The 16,274-nt window shown below is 41.6% G+C and overlaps 1 protein-coding gene across 4 annotated transcripts in view; it reads right to left on the bottom strand.

The window, feature by feature from the left end:
- The window catches only part of ABCB4 (ATP binding cassette subfamily B member 4), a 65,203-nt gene extending 49,808 nt beyond the window's left edge, over window positions 1-15,395 (bottom strand). For 3 of the 4 annotated variants that reach the window (XM_059171003.1, XM_059171004.1, XM_059171002.1), the window contains exons 1-6: window positions 15,248-15,395; window positions 14,953-15,038; window positions 11,970-12,024; window positions 8,632-8,782; window positions 2,619-2,676; window positions 348-539 (exon numbers count right to left, since the gene is read on the bottom strand). In XM_059171003.1, coding sequence (XP_059026986.1) covers window positions 348-539; window positions 2,619-2,676; window positions 8,632-8,782; window positions 11,970-12,024; window positions 14,953-15,032 — 536 coding nt within the window. In that variant the 5' untranslated portion in view covers window positions 15,033-15,038; window positions 15,248-15,395. Of the gene's footprint in view, window positions 1-347; window positions 540-2,618; window positions 2,677-8,631; window positions 8,783-11,969; window positions 12,025-14,952; window positions 15,039-15,247 lie in introns of those variants that run through there. The other variant, XM_059171006.1, reaches the window with a different exon arrangement.
- Window positions 15,396-16,274: the final 879 nt, after the last annotated feature.

Below are 16,274 nucleotides of genomic sequence, written 5' to 3' on the forward strand. Positions count from 1 at the left end.
TCGCTGTGACTTCATTCACACATCTACTCATTCATTCAACCGTCTTAACTGAATGCATAACATCTGCCAGGCCCTGTAGCAAGCTCCACAGAGAGAGAAACAAATATAAGATGTGAGCCCAGTCTTCAAATTAACCTACTAAATCACTGAGGAGAACAAACTGATAAGGAAAACACACGGGGGCATAAGCTACAGATGCTAGAAACGGCTGTTAGGTGATCTATTCCCAGTACGTATCCAAATGTTTCATCTAGTAATTTTTTAAGTTTAAAATCTAACCATGGCACATTTTCACATAGTTAGTGGTTAATTTCATTATGAAAGTGTGACATAAACAATACACTTACTCTGTTAACCGTGTATTGAGTTCAGTGGTATCGTTGATATCAAACCAGCCTATTTCTTGTCGTAGAACAGCGTGAAAAAACTCCTGTCTGATTTTCCTGATCTGTCGGCCGGCTGCCAGAGTCCAAAATGAAACTTGTACATAGGCAGCGACAAGAACTCCAGCACCTAGCCCTGAGTAATAGTATGCATACCTGAAAAATAATTAGGAAGTTTCTTTTAAATACTATTTAATTTACTCATCTTTTTCAGGAAAATCTTCAGAACTGGGGATTCAGTTTATCAAAATCATATAGATTGTGTAGGACATCATAACAAATACACATGAAATTTTTTTCTCTTCTCTTTCTTAAACTATAAGAGGATGACAGAAAATCTGTTCACTTGAATTGCCAGAAAACAGAAACATTTGGGGCTTAATTACAAAAAATAATGGTATTAATGGATCATCTTAAAACTGATATTGACAATTTGTAGATATGATGTGATTCTTCTTTCATAATTAAGATTCCAGACTTGCATATCTTATTGTATTGAAAAAGTTCACTACTATTCACATACCATAGGTATAGGAATAACCAGATTGAGCATGTGAAATGGTTCTTAATATAAGTGTTCTTGCATTGTTTACAGAAAGACACCCCCCCCTCGCCAAAAGAACAAAACAAAACAAAACACAAACATACACACACAAACACACAAAACAGAAAACCCTCTTGCTCTCTGGCATAATTCAAAAATATTTTTTAATAGTACGCCAAAAACATAAATTCAAACTAACTTTGAGCGAAGTCTTTTTTTTTTTTTTTTAAGATTTTATTTATTTATCTGACAGAGAGAGATCACAAATAGGCAGAGAGACAGACAGAGAGAGAGATGAGGAGAAGCAGGCTCCCTGCTGAGCAGAGAGCCCAATGTGGGACTCGGTCCCAGTCCCCTGGGATCATGACCTGAGCCGAAGGCAGAGGCCTAACCCACTGAGCCACCCAGGCGCCCCTGAGCGAAGTCTTAACTAAGTTAGAGGAAAGTTAGTATCATTAAAAAGAACAAATTTGGGGTGCCTGGGTGGCTCAGTTGGTTAAGTATTTCCCTTCAGCTCAGGTCATGATCCCAGGGTCCTGGGATCGAGCCCCACAGCGGGCTCCCTGCTCCGTAGAGAGTCGACTTCTCCCTCTCCCTATGCCCTCTGCCCTGATCATGCTCGCTCTCTCTCTCTCAAATAAATAGAATTTTAAAAAAAGAACAAATTCAGTTTTGATACTCTCAAAGATACTTCTTATATAATTTTACAAACTGTTTCCAGAAAGAAGCCTTTCAGGCCTGCAGTAGCATATGGATGGAGCTCATTTAAATCAGCAGGATTAATTGATAAGTAAGCATACAAACATTATGGCACAGGCTTTTGAGATTTCTCTTAAGAAGAACAAAGGGGGCCATCTGGGTGGCTCAGTGGGTTAAGCCTCTGCCTTCAGCTTGGGTCATGGTCTCAGGGTCCTGGAATCAAGCCCCACATGGGGCTCTGCTTGGCGGGGAGCCTGCTTCCTCCTCTCTCTCTCTGCCTGTCTCTCCACCTACTTGTGATCTCTCTGTCAAATAAATAAAATCTTAAAAAAAAAAAAAAAAAAAAGAAGGCTGACGGAAGGGAAAAATGCCATAAAGGACATTATTGGATCAGCTGACAAAACTGGAATACAAATGATAGATTAGATCAAAGTATTGTATCAGTATTAAATTCGCCGACATTGATAATTGTGCTATGGTTATGAAGAGAGTATCCTATGCTTAGAAAGCACACTGAAGTATTTATGAGGAAGGGGCCACGATGATGTATGCAAGTTACGTCAGATGGTGGCGGTGAGGGGACTGGGTATAACGATAACAACCGGCCAGGGGGTGCCGGGTGGTTCGGTCAGTTAAGCTGCTGACTCATGATTTTTGGCTCAGGTCATGATCTCGGGGTCCTGGACTAGAGCTCCACTCTCAGCAGGGAGTCTGCTTGAGATTCTCTCTCTCCCTCTGTCCCTACCCCACTCCTGCTCTCTCTCTCCCTCTAAAATAAATAAATCATTAAAAAATCAATGATAACAATAGGTCAAAGAATATAATAAAATGTAAAGACTATACAGAGGCTCTTTGTATATTCTTATTTCTCTGAAAGTTTGCAATTATTCTCAAATAAAACATTTTTAAAAGTATATCATATTTATATATATAAATGTATATTTATATATAGAATACCTACATATATATATATGTACGTATTAGCCAATTACCTAGTCATTTCTTCTTCCAGAATTCTGCCTGGATTTAGCATTGACAATGAAAAATTCACTAAATAAAAACAAAACAAAACAAAAATAAGACATTTTTAAAAAGTTGAACTATTAATAGATGTTACCAGGTTTTAAAAATCTTCTTTTTTTTTCAACCTCAATGAATACTTTTCACTTTGCTCCAATAGAGAGTCCACGGGTTTAGATGCAGGACATCTAGGGCCCAGATGGGGAAAGATCGCTCTCCTAGGTTCGTCCCTGATCCTGGCGGTCTCAGGACTTTAGCAAAGCAGGTTCCTAAGGCAGCAGAGAGGAGTGGATGGAGGGCAGGCAGAGCATATAGAAGGCAGAGGAAGAAAAAAGAAATGGTTTCAAGAGAAAGGACAGAATTCAAGGGGCATTTTTTCTTAGAGGCCAAATGCACTTTATAGATAATTGCTTTTGTTAATTTTGTTTGATTACATGTGTGTTTTCCCTTAGGTGCTTCCTTTTCCCATCAGGGGTACAAAGGCTGAATTACATGCATTGTAAAGGAGGGAAAATTAGAGACAAGGAAGATAAGTCAGTTGTCTAAAGACACGACAGTTGCTCACTGGCAATTGGTTGTGATCCTGGATTCCACATCTTGTTTGTTGGCAAAACTATATTCTGGTATTTTTAAAGTGGTATTGATTGGAAGGAAATATTATTGTATATTAATTTGAACTAATTTGATGAAAACGTCTATGTGCTGTTCCTGTTGTAATAATAGCTAGCATGTATTGAGCATTTGTTATCTGCCAGGCTCTGTTCTGAACACTTTACATGTATTAATTCATTTAATTTTCACCACACCCCTATGATGTAGGACTCCTTTGTGAATTCCCATTTCACAGATGAGGAAATTGAGGCACAGGGTGATAAAGTAATTTGTCCAAAGTCACACAGTTAGCAAGGAGGCTGAGAGTCCTCACACTATACATATAGCTCCTAACTTCATACTACACTAATGGTTTCATGCAGTAATGACTATCTTCACTTTTTAAAAAACACAAAGTGAGGGATGCCTGGGTAGCTCAGTTGGCCAAGCATCTGCCTTCAGTTCAGGTCATGATCCTGGGGTTTTGGGATCAAGCCCTGAGTTGGGCTTCCTGCTCAGAGGGGAGTCTGCTTCTCCCTCTCCTGCCCCACCCATGCTCTTTCTCACTCTCTCTCAAATAAATAAATAAAAGTCTTTAAAAATTGAAAAACACACAACCACAAAATGAAAAAGTATAAAAGAAACAATCCATGCCAAAATAATAGAACAAAATAACCACCACAGCACTGTTGAGAAAACATACCAAAGTAGATATTTCCCTATTTACCATGGTGCTAAGACAGAAATTAGTCTTTGTTCACTTATCATGCATAAATAACCCCATAGTAATGTTTTCTGGTTGTGGTGTATCTTCCTTATCTTCTTCCAAAGGGGCTAAAGTCGAAACTTAAACATTAAAACTTAAAAACTTATTTAAAACTTAAACTCAGGATCAATTACCAGGCATGCAGCCTTGACTATGGCATAATTTCTCCCTCAAAACTGTAACTTCCACTGATGTTCATGGTAAAATGTTTCTGCTTATTAATCTAGCTCTCCATCAGCTTTCAGGTCCTTGGGAGTCAGACCCTATTTCACTTCTGTTCTTATCAGTTCAGTTGTGTCTGCTCACTTCCTCCCTAAGTTCTTAAATATGGCTGCTTTCAGATGCCAAATTGGAATGGTATTTGGAATTAGAGGCAGACAAGCTACTTAAAGCTTGGTAATGGTGGAAATCATTGTTCAAACCTTGGGGAAATGCCACACATATATGTGTACAGGTTTAGTTTTCCCCCAGAACTTAAAAATCAGGTAGAATCTTGAATGAATTTTACTCTCCTCTAAATGCCTCCTTCAAATGTTTACACTCTCTCAGTGAGCACATTATAACTCAGACTGATTCTCTCTCCTAGGAAATAAGAATCTATGGGCATTCAAAATTTGAAATGCTCCTTAGAGTCCAAGCCAAGAATGGCAATCTAGGCCTGGGTTAATAACCCTAGGAGCTCCTAGGAAAGTTTTTGCTGCCCAAGGACTAAAGTAAGGCAGATACGTGTTGATGTGTTCCTAGAAAAGTCATGGGATTCTAGATCTGGAATTCTAGACCAGGAAATCTTATGGGACTCTAGATCTGAAATTCTAGACCAGGAAATATCATAAGATTCTAGACCTGGACATCTCATGGGCCTCTTGATCTGAAATTCTAGATCTGGAGATCTAATGGGACTCTAGATTTGAAAGGGCCTAGGCCTGGTCTTCTCAGATGCTACCTGTTATACCTCGGTCTCATAAACAACCTCTAAGTCACCTAGTTCAGGGGTTCTCAGTGCTATGTGCCTGTTAGACTCACATGGAGAGCTTGAAAAAAATACATTTGCCCAGGCTTCATGCAAGAACAGTTCAGTCAGAACCTTGGGCTGAGTCTAGAGCATCACATTTCTTTCTTTTTTTTTTTTTTTTTTTTTTAAGATTTTATTTATTTATCAGAGAGAGAGGGGGGCAGAGAGCAAGCACAGGCAGACAGAATGGCAGGCAGAGGCAGAGGGAGAAGCAGGCTCCCTGCCGAGCAAGGAGCCCGATGTGGGACTCGATCCCAGGACGCTGGGATCATGACCTGAGCCGAAGGCAGCTAGAGCATCACATTTCTAAAAACTGTCCCCATTTGATTCTAATGTGTTAGGGTGGGCCTCACTCTGGTTTGCCTGAATGCCTCCCAGAATAAGGAAATGGAGAATTCTTGAAGTTGCCTATTCATTTTAGAGCGCTCTCATAAAGTCCGTAGATGGATGGATTAGAGCGGTCACTTCTTTTCCAAGTATTCACAGTTAGTTTTTCCCAATATTTATCAATCATTTACTATCTTCTACTTTTGTAAACATCTCATTTAATTCTATCGTTAAGTCTATGATCACCTTTAAAAGATGAGCATAGTAAGAATCACAGAGGTTAAGTAACTTGCCCAAGGTCATACAGCTAGTAAGTGAAAGGTTTAAATAAATGCATATCTTAAGGATTACCTAGGGAGACATTATAAAGAGAGTCCTAACTGTCGTATTTAAGTCTCAAATCAATGTCTGCCTTCCTCAGTTCTGCCTAGAACTTCTCTTACCATATGGAAATATCCAGCACAAAGCAAAGAGCTGGTGTTTGTCCAGGCAACTTAGTACGTATAGTTACTTAAAATAAATGGGGTCTCCAAAATGCCTTTTCCTCTCAACCACGTGGCAATACAAAGGCATGCAGTGTATATTGATTTCTCTACAGAATTTTCTAGATCATTACAGTTACATATACTTGACATAAAATATATTAAGTTCCTGATACTCTTCATAAAAAATGTCTCCTTTGACTCTGTCATTGAGGTTTTGGATGCATAACACACATAACTCAGTTTCTACACAACTGATTCATTGTGAGAGAAAAACCTTGTCACTGAGGACCTTTATTCTGTTGATAGGATGTGCTTTCTTCACAATCACTCACTGTCAAACCCTCTTGTAATTTAAGCCTTGTTTTCTTATAACATTCCCTTCCTATTTGACTCCCAGTAAGTCCAACTGTCCAAGGGTCCAACAATTTTTAAGAATAGACTTTCAAAAAAGTGATTGTATTAATTTATTTGAGAGAGAGATAGAGCACAGCAGAGGGAGAGGGAGAAGGAGGCTGCCCACTGAGCAAGGAGTCTGATGGTGGATTCGATCCCAGGACCCTGGGATCATGACCTGAGCTGAAGGCAGATGCTTAACCAACAGAGCCACCCAGGCATCCCAAAAGTGCCTTTTTAAAAAGATTTGTATTTACTTGAGGGAAAGAGAGAGAGCAAGACGGGAGGGAGAGGGACAAGAAGATTCTGTGCTGAGTACAGAGCCTCAGGCAGGGCTGGTGGTTTGATGGGTACAGAGTCTCAGTTTTTACAAGATGAAAAAAAAATCTGGAGATTGACTGTACAACAGTGTGAATATACTTAACACTACTGAACTGCACACTTAAAAATGGTTAAGATGGTAAATTTTGTTGTGTATTTTATCTCAATTAAGTTTTTTAAAAATGAGGTTAAAATAATGCCCTACACTTAACACAGGTAAGTTAGTGTTTGGATCCATTTTAGTAGTCCTGTTTTTATTTTCACTAGGACCAGAATAACTCCACAACTTTCTTATTTGGAACAGTTTGTTTGTTTTTTACTTGTTTCTAATTATGCAACCAAGTAGCTTTGAAGCTGGGCATGGCAGACAGGTGCCATGTGCTGTGCCCAGGGTCAAATTCAAGGTCTCTCAGGGGAATGGCATGAGCAAATCACTTAAAAACCTGTCATTGCTGGGGTGATAAACTCCCCAGAGTTGCCAACTTACTTTCTGTAACCTCCAGATGAAATGACCCCTGGTCTTCCACAGCCACATCTGACATCAGGCTTACAGGCTGTCTTAGAGGACTTGCGATGAGAAGTCCCTCAAATGTTATTAATTTCCAATGCCCACTCTTTAGTAGTTTGTAAAGATAATATTGTCATACCTTTTTGGAGAAAGTGAAATCTTTAAATTTCCTACTCAGTCTAAATCCCGAGAGCTCACCGGTATGTTGAGAGTCCTAGAGTTTAGCAAAAATCATGGAAGTTGAGAGAAGATCTGTACATATCTGTACTTAGCCTTAGCAGAACACAGTTGCTCATCTTGTAGAGATGATGTTTATTTAAAGTCTATTCTTTAGGGGCAGCTGGGTGTAGCTCAGTTGGTTAAGCATCTGCCTTTGGCTCACATCATGATCCCAGGGTCCCCTCTGGGATCCCAGCCTCTCTCTCTCTGCCCACCACTCCCCCTACCTGTGTGCATTCTCTCTCTCTAACAAACACATAAATAAAATCTTTAATAAAAATAAATAAATAAAAATTTAAAAGGTACCTTTACTAGATTTCTAAAAGATATTAATGTTTATGTAAATAGACCTTATTGTACAAATCAAGCAATTCTATTCTCTTAGGTAATAACACTTAAGTTCTGCAATGCTAACCAAATACATAGTTCTGAATCAGCAAACCCTGAAAACTCCAACTGATCTAAATGCCAGAGTCCACTTTTTCTTGGGTATCTTTGCATTGTAAGCTGCCATATCTTTATCAATTTTTTTCCCTTCTTTACACCATCTGTGTGCCAATATAGCTTCCCTCAATCTTTTCCGGCCTAGTGCCTACAAGGTCTCTTGGGAGGAGCTGGGCCATGAGGCTTGGTAGAAAGCATCAGGGTTTCACCATCTGTGTTGAACATGGCTAATATGAAAATAACTCTGTCCACTGGAACCTGACTCTAGTGCTGTTGCTACAGTCCCTCTTACAGGTGACCCTAACTTATGAGAATCCTTGGCTCTTTAGTAATTACACTCCTCTGTGTGGGTTTCAAAACACATCATTCTCATACTGAAACCATTTACTCTTTAGTGAAGTGTTAGATCAAGCTCCAGTCAACCTGGTTGAACCACACATTACAGTCAGAAGATGGACAGAATGTTGACAAAAAGGGTGCAGGGAGAGAAAAGAAAAAAGAAATCCAGCAAAAGATTTATAAGCTGAGTGTAGCTAAGAAGTATGGCCATACTAACGGAAGTATTTTGAAACATGTCTGTCATCACCAAAAGGATGGACATTGCATAGGTGTACTCAGATGACAGTTCTGCTGTCCTCAAGGAGAGGGATTTCCCTGCTTTATTTAGATGCAAAAGTTTTTGTACATTTTCTTATTCTGTATTAAAAGTCAAACAGGATAGGTCTAGTGGTTGAAATTTAAAGAGTATTCAAGGAATTTTCTGAAAATTTTATAACTTCTTCAGTGATACCTGGAGTTAGCCAGAGGGCAAACCATTAATTAAGTGGACGAGAAAGAGCAAAATCAACCTTTGATCTTTCATCCAGTTAAAGGAGTACAATGTATGTTAAAAAAAAAAAAAAAATAGACAAATGCTTACCCGGAAAGGAGAAGTTTCCTGCAGTATCAACGAATTTGTCGGTCATTTGTCCAAATACTATCATCATGAGGGGGAGACCTGCTCCATGAGCTATGGCCATGATGGTGCCCAGGGACATCAATAATTTATCCTGCCAGTCAGAATACCGAAACTACAAAATAAAAAGAAAGAAAATAAAAGAATATTTTATAGAAAAGAATTTTTCTTTCTCTGTAACTATATATTCTTTGGATTTTATTTAAGGTCAGTACTTTCTTTAAAATTTATTTATTTATTTATTTATTTATTTATTTAATTTTAGAGAGAGAGAGAGAGAGTTATGTGAGAGTGAGTAGGGGTTGAGGAACAAGGCAGAGGGAGAACGAGGGAGTCCTTAAGCAGACTCCCTGCTGAGTGCAGAGCCCTGCAAGAGCCCTGCAGGGGCCCCTTGCTGGGCTTGATCCCAGGACCCTGAGATCATGACCTGAACCGAAACCAAAAGTCGGACACTTCACCAACTGAGGCATCCAGGCTCCTCTAAGGTCAATAATATTACTTAAGGTTAGTACTTTATTTAAGGTCAGTAGTTGCAGATAAATGTAATAGGGAAAAAGGAGGATTTCCATCCAAATTATTGACAGATTAATTTTATGATTCTTGGTTTTATATCCTGTGAAGAAATACTCTGATTCTGTTTCATCAGTATCTTCTTTGGTTGAATGATTATAATATAATCAGAAGGGATAAAAGTTTAGCTCCATGAAGAAATATGGTTTGATCTTCCAGAGCTACTATGTAGTCAGTTAAAAGCAGCTAGGAGAAAACGCTAAGTATACACACATCACATCCTTCAAAACAATATTCAAAATATTTCAGAGAGAGAATTACAAATAAGGAGGAAACAGATCCCCTGAGTCTTGTGGGTAAGTTCCTCTTAAGAGGTTTCAGGTAGCTTTTTAAAAGGCAGCTCAGAAGTGAAATGAAAAAGCATTATGGAGTGCTTACATGTGTATTCTAGGGAAGTCCTGCTTATGGAGACGATGCTCCTTGAAGAATCTGGAAGGATAAGGGAGAATTTGCAGAAGAAGAATTGAGGGAACAGATGAATTGGGGGTATTTAGGCTTAGAAAAGCAAGGTACCTCGAAACCACATGCAGTGCTCAGAGAACTCCCTGCAGGGGAAATCCTGGAGTGCAGAGTATGGGAGCTGATGTTAGAAAGAGGCAAAAAAGGCCTGGTGGGTCACACCTTGGCCACACCAAGGGTCCTAGATTTTGAAGTATCACTGTACGGTGTATTTAGTACTATCACTTAGAAGGCGGACACTAGTTGTTATAGTGACATGTACAATGCCCAAGAACTAACCAGCCAATCAATGTCCCAGGACGTCAAAGACTTTGTCCCTCACTGTCTTTTTAGCCCTCTCTCATTTCTCATGTTTTCTTCCAGGTTTTTACTATCATTCTATGGATCTTTCTGTTGTCTTCTCTCTTCCTCTCTCTTCTAGATTACATCTACCTTCCCTTACATTTCCATTTCTATACCTTACCTCTGTCCCTTTTTATTTATTTATTTAAATGATTTTTTATTTATTTGAGAGGGAGAGAGGGAGCATGAGTTGGGGCGGGGAGAGGAAGAAGCAGACTCCTTGCTGAGCAGCAAGCCTGATGCACGGCTTGATCCCAGGACCCTGAGATCATGACTTGAGCTGAATGCAGATGCTTAATCAACTGAGTCACCCAGTTTTCTCACTCTACCCCTTTTGGGGACAAGACAGTCATGGGGAGAATGAGTCACAAGTCAGGCTTGGCAGAGTGGGGTCTTTGAGAGCTGAAGCTGAGTCAAACAGGGTCAACAGGCCAGGACAGTCTAAGGTCAGACACACTTGGTGGGGAGGAGGGTGTGCAAACTGTTCTCACAGAGTTCCAGAAGTTCAGTATGGGAAGGCCAAATTCCATCATCAAACATGCAGGGCAAGCTAGAGTGCCGAAAGAGACAAGGGTCAGAAGCTAGGTGGAGCTTGGAGCAGATCAAGGGGAGCCGGTAAAGTCGAGAGTAAATAGAGAAGTATCCCCAAAATTGCTAGAAAAAGGATTAGTGTTTCCAAGGTTCATTTTAGTGGCTCTGAGGAAGGGACATAGAGCACTTGGGTCTACTGACCACAGTTACAAGCACAGGATCTGATCATCATGTCATGTTCTCTTTAGTGAACATTTACATAAAATTGAGAATCATTTTAAATGCTTTTCATGCTATTTAAATAAAATTTCACTGTCTCTGAGCTTAAATTTGAAATTATAAGCATTTCACAGCAATAGCACAGTTTCTTAAGCAAACTTAAATTTAAGTGATTTTCAACCAAACAATGAATTTCTAATTCTTGTTAAAAACAGTTTTGTCCTGAACCTCTTTCAGGACAAAAAAAAAAGTATCTATTCCAAGGAAAAAAAAGATTATATTTCAATTTAATTTAAATTTTAACTTTTAAGTTCAAATTAAATGTACTAAGCTCTTGCCTCAAAGTTTGTGGTGTTTTATTTGCTATAGGAGGCAGATTTAACACATGTGCATTAAATGCAGATTTAGTTTTATAAACAATTTATTCTCTAAAGCACTAAATTTTTAAAATAAGAACACTACAACAATAAGGGAGAAGAGAATGAATAGGGGCTTTGTTGTGACATGAGAAACGTGCACCAGTGTTTGAGACTAAGAATGTTTGTGCCTTTTCATCCATTTACTTATAAAGCTGGAGGTTTCAGCTGACATGCCACTTAATACCATCTTTTTTGCTATGGAATAATCGGTCAGAGTTTGAAACCCATCATACTTACTCAATGTGGGAAACACTTTCTTGGCCCACTATTCTGAGACATATTACAAATGAAAACCAGATTAGACTTCTCCCAAAAGTATGTTGACTTGCCTTGTACTAGCAGAAAACCACTGACAATTGTGTTAAACATAATCAGAATCTCTAAATGTTGCTCCATATGTAATCAATTTTCTTGGAATATAGATTTCTTCCTTATTTCTAAATTTCTGTAATTAGCAATCACTTTCTTTATATGCAATCTTATTTTAAACAAAATTTGGATATGTGTGTGTGTGTGTAAAACAAATGCAGAGATCTGTTTCAGGAAAACACATCTCTGCATGAGGTGCTATGAACACAAGTCCTAGCTCTGCTCTGTTTCATAGCCAGCCTATCCTACCTTTTTTATCAACTACCTTGAGAATGTGGTCTGGTGATGACCAACCTAGGACAATCATAAAGTACTGACTCCACATCTGTTGATTCAAGGCACCAAATTTGAATGGAAATAAGAATTACTCATATATAATATTTCATGGCTTACCAAAGTTAATGGTCCAATCAGGTTCATTCTCTTCTTCTTTTTCTTGTCTTGGTTGCTGTAAAAATATATATATAATTGTTTGAATTTAAAACTGTTACCAAATGCTTCACAGTCACTGACTATAAACCTGAGTAGTTATCACATCTATTTTTTTCAAATATAAAACAGCGATATCCACAAAGTGTCCAAATTAACCAGTTTAAGAAATTGCAAGGCAATCACCAAGTGCAAAGGTAACTGTCCAAGGTACTACAGGGATATCTGGATGGATGAGAAAGGGTCACCTGCCTTGCAGAGCTCATACATGGAAAGAAAATACATAGGTTAGTATCTGCCAAATAATTAAATTTTTCTGTTGCTAAAAAAAATATGTATTGATCTAAAAGAAGAGTAAAGTCTACTCTTCTGAAGGACGAAAGGAAGCAGTATCAGGAAATCCTGTTGGCTCTATATTCGCAGTACAACTAGAATTCAACCACTACTCATTACTTTACTGCTATCCCAATAGCCCAGGAGAACTCCTGCCTAGTTTCTCAACTTTCAGTTGTGCCAACTTCAGTCTGCCCTCAACACATCATGCAAATAATCATTCCCAAGCTCGAGTCAAGTCATATCATGCTACTCTTATGCTCCAAAAGCCTATAATAGCTCCCATTTTTCTCAAAGTAAAAGCCAAAATTCTTACATTGGGTTTTTGGCCCCTACATGATGTCTTTGTCACCTCTTGGATCACATTTCTTTTTTTAAAAAGATTTTATTTATTCTTTTAAGGCAGAGAGATACAGAGAGAGAGCACGAGCAGGGGGAGAGGCTGAGGAAGAGGGAGAAGCAGACTCCCCACTAAGCCAGGAGCTGGATTATGGGGCCCGATCCCAGGACCCTGAGATCGTGACCTAAGCCAAAGGCAGCTGCTTAACCATCTGAGCCACCAAGGCATCCTCTCACCAGATTTCTTACTCCTATTCCTGTTTGCTTTGCTTCAAGCCACACTGGCCTCTCTGCTGTTGTTCTCTGAACACACCAAACACGTTCTCACAGCACGATCTTTATATTGTCAGACACCTCTGCCAGGAATGCTGCCTCTCAGACACCCACACACCACCCTCCTTCTCATGTCTTTTCCGGTCTTTCCTCAAATACTGCCTTCCCAATAAGACCTATCTTAAGGGCCCTATTTAAAACTGCAAATTACTTCCTCCTTGCCCTCCCCAATTCCCTAGCCTTGATTAACATTTTCCATAGCATTCATTACCTTCTAATTGCTGTAGCTGACTTATTTTGCACAAGTATTCTTTATGTCTGTCCTCCCAACAATAATGCAAACTCCATGAGGATAGAGATTTTTAAAATCGAAATACTTTTATTTAGCTTAATTTAATTATTTAATTTAAGTAGGTGATAAATTTTGCTCCTAAAACTCGATCCCAAATTATTTAGAACACTTGTTAAAATCAGACAGACATCTGCCACTAAATCTGTTCAAAAGAAGGTGCCATAGGCAGTATAGCAGGATGACTGGAACTAGCATATGACTTGCCATTTGCCCTAAATAACTGGAAGGAGCTTGACTTCCTTGGAATGAATAAGCTTTGATCTGATTTTTCTTCTTAAATAAAAATTAGTCTCAACATGTACTTTCCTAATCTCACAGTCTTAACTTACTATTAACTTTCTGTATTTCTCTTCTGAATTGTTTTCTTGTATTTCCAAGACAAGGCTGTGAACTTCATTTCTGAGAACTCCCTTGAGTTCTGGGGATTACTGCATCTTTTGCAGGGACAGCTCCTTTGTGCACTCATCAAATGTTCAGCCAGTGCAGTACATAAATAGCCTTCATAAAAATGCCATCTATTTATAGATTCACAGTCAATCCCAGCCTATATTGCCAGCTGATGAAAACCACATTTTTTTTCCCCTTGGTAGAAATAATACCATCCATCTGTTTTCTAATTCTCTTTGGCAAACTAAATTTTCTATGAATGAATACCATGGTGGTTAGAAGGAACAGAGCAGGATCACTGTAAGAAGAAGTTAACAGGCTAAAATGATTCTTTAAACATCAGGTAGGCATACTTTCAGTTGGCTAATCAGGCCCCTTGCAGCTTGAGGACACACTACACAACCTGATAAATTTGTCCCTCTGGGTGATTACTTGATGACACAGGTCAGTCAGTCCTGGGTGGCCTGGCATGAACTCAGAGACCATAACCGCCTCAGAAACTATTTGAGGCTAAAGGCGAAAATGATTCACGATTCCTCCACTGAAAGAGGAAACAAAGACAACACACCACTGACTGGTCATTTCTGCCCCTACGAAGGCCTGTGAAGTGCCCTTAACGAGGGCCTCGGAGAGCCAGTCAGCCTCAGAGAACCAACCAGCAAATGAAGGGCTGAGGCTTGCCCTGAACAAACACTGATGTTGGAAGCGCAGGTTACGGAAGACTGAGGCTGTCCACAGTCCCCCTCCCCACCTCACTGCCCGGGAGGGAGAAACGCGAACCTTCGAGGTGCTGAGAGAGGGGTGGGGGAGGGGATAACCCTGGCGGAAGAGGAATTAACAGGGGGAGGAGGGTTTTTGTGGCTGTTGCTGCTGTCGCTCTCTTGCCTCTCGGGTCCTGTTCCAGAAGCGCGACCATCCACAGCCGGTGTCAGATGCTCTAGGGCAAGCGAACTCGGATGATGTTTATGAAAGTTAACTGTAAAGATTTTGAGTTATATAATGCGGGGAACGTTACCCAGCACCGATACTCCTCGAGTCACCCCGCACAAAGTGGGGAAGCGGCACTTCTAAAGGCGGCCTCTTCCTAAGCCTGTTCCAAAAGAAGCCTCTGTGGCACTCCTTGAGGAAAGTCAGAACCTTAGACAAGACCCTTGCAGCGAAGCCCCCGACACAAAGGCATCCACAGATTGCTCCACTTTGCCGAAGCCGAATGGGGCCCTGCGGATGCGCCTGTAAGGAAAGCAGCGGGTGCCGGGGAGGTACCTGCTGGGGCCCAGTTCAAAGTCGCCCTCCGCTCTCCCGGGGCGTGGGACGGTTCCGTTCCTTCCCGCCTCCAGATCCATCTCGACCTGGGGAGAAACCAACAGCCTCAGCTCCCGGCGCCCCCGGCACAGCTCGAGGGTACAACCAGCTTCCCCACAGCCCGCCGCCGAGGCGTGCGAGCCGGCCACACGGTCGCGCGCCGGAGGGGCGCCCGGAGGAGGCCCCGCGGTCCGGGTCTCGCGCGCGGCGGCCCCGGGGTTTCCCGCCGCGGCCCGGAGCGCCGAGCCTGACTCACCTCGGACCTCGCGCTGTCTGTCCGAGCCGCCGGGCGCGCGGGGCGCTGCGGCCGCGGGGCTTGGACTTTGCTCGCGGGAGCCTCGCCCCCGCCCCCTAGGCGCGCCGCGCCCCAGCGACGCCTCCCGCTGCCGCCGGGGCCCGAGCGTCGGCCTCCGGGGCAGCCCCGCCACCCGCCGGGCTCCCTCCGCGGGCGCCCTCACCGCCGCCCCCTCCGGGCGATCCGCCAGCCTGGTGTTCCCGGTGCTCGGGGCTGGGACAGCCGCGCCGGGCGGGCCACCCGAGCCCCCAGAAGTGACTGTCACTCTCTCTCTCGGGGCTCAGTTTTCTTTTTACACCCGTGCAGGGTGGGGTGCTGTTTCCGGACCCTCAACAATCATAGGGGAGCCGAGGAGGGCGCCCCAGACCTGCCTCCTACTTAACGCGTCCGCAGTTCTGGTGCTGGGGGTCCGGAGCCCCACCATCTCCGGGACGACCCAGAATCAACAGATCCTGGGAGAAGAGAAAGGCTGTTCGTGCCCTCTTAGTACTTAGAGACACAGAACTTTAGGGCTGGAAAGGCTGGTAGAGATCACGGAATTAAAACTGCTTTTTTTTCTTTTATTTTCTTCTTCTTCTTCTTCTTTTTTTTTTTTTTTTTTAACAAGAATAAATGGAGGCCGGCGAGGAAAGTCCTGCCTGAGGCTGCATCAGCGGGTGGAGAATCCAGTCTCCAGGGCCCTCCCCTGCCTCCCTACTTTGATCTCAGACTTCTCCCTATATTACATGGTCTCTGCCCCTCGCACCTGCTTGAGTCCCCTGTATGGCTTTCTCGTCCCTTCTGATTAACTTCTGAACACGTCTCTGAAAAGAAAGGGTCTAAAACAGAGAGCAAAACATTATGAAGGCTTTGAAGCCAGTGGGATTCGAACCTAGAGCTTCACATCTTATAAGCTATGTGACCGTGGACACTTTACTCACTTCTCTGGGCTTCAGTCTCCTCATAAACAGCATGAGGATAACAACTCCCATTCCAGGTTACTGCAAGG

The sequence above is a fragment of the Mustela lutreola genome, chromosome 4 (assembly GCF_030435805.1).
Source record: "Mustela lutreola isolate mMusLut2 chromosome 4, mMusLut2.pri, whole genome shotgun sequence".
NCBI classification, from domain to species: Eukaryota; Metazoa; Chordata; class Mammalia; order Carnivora; family Mustelidae; genus Mustela; species Mustela lutreola.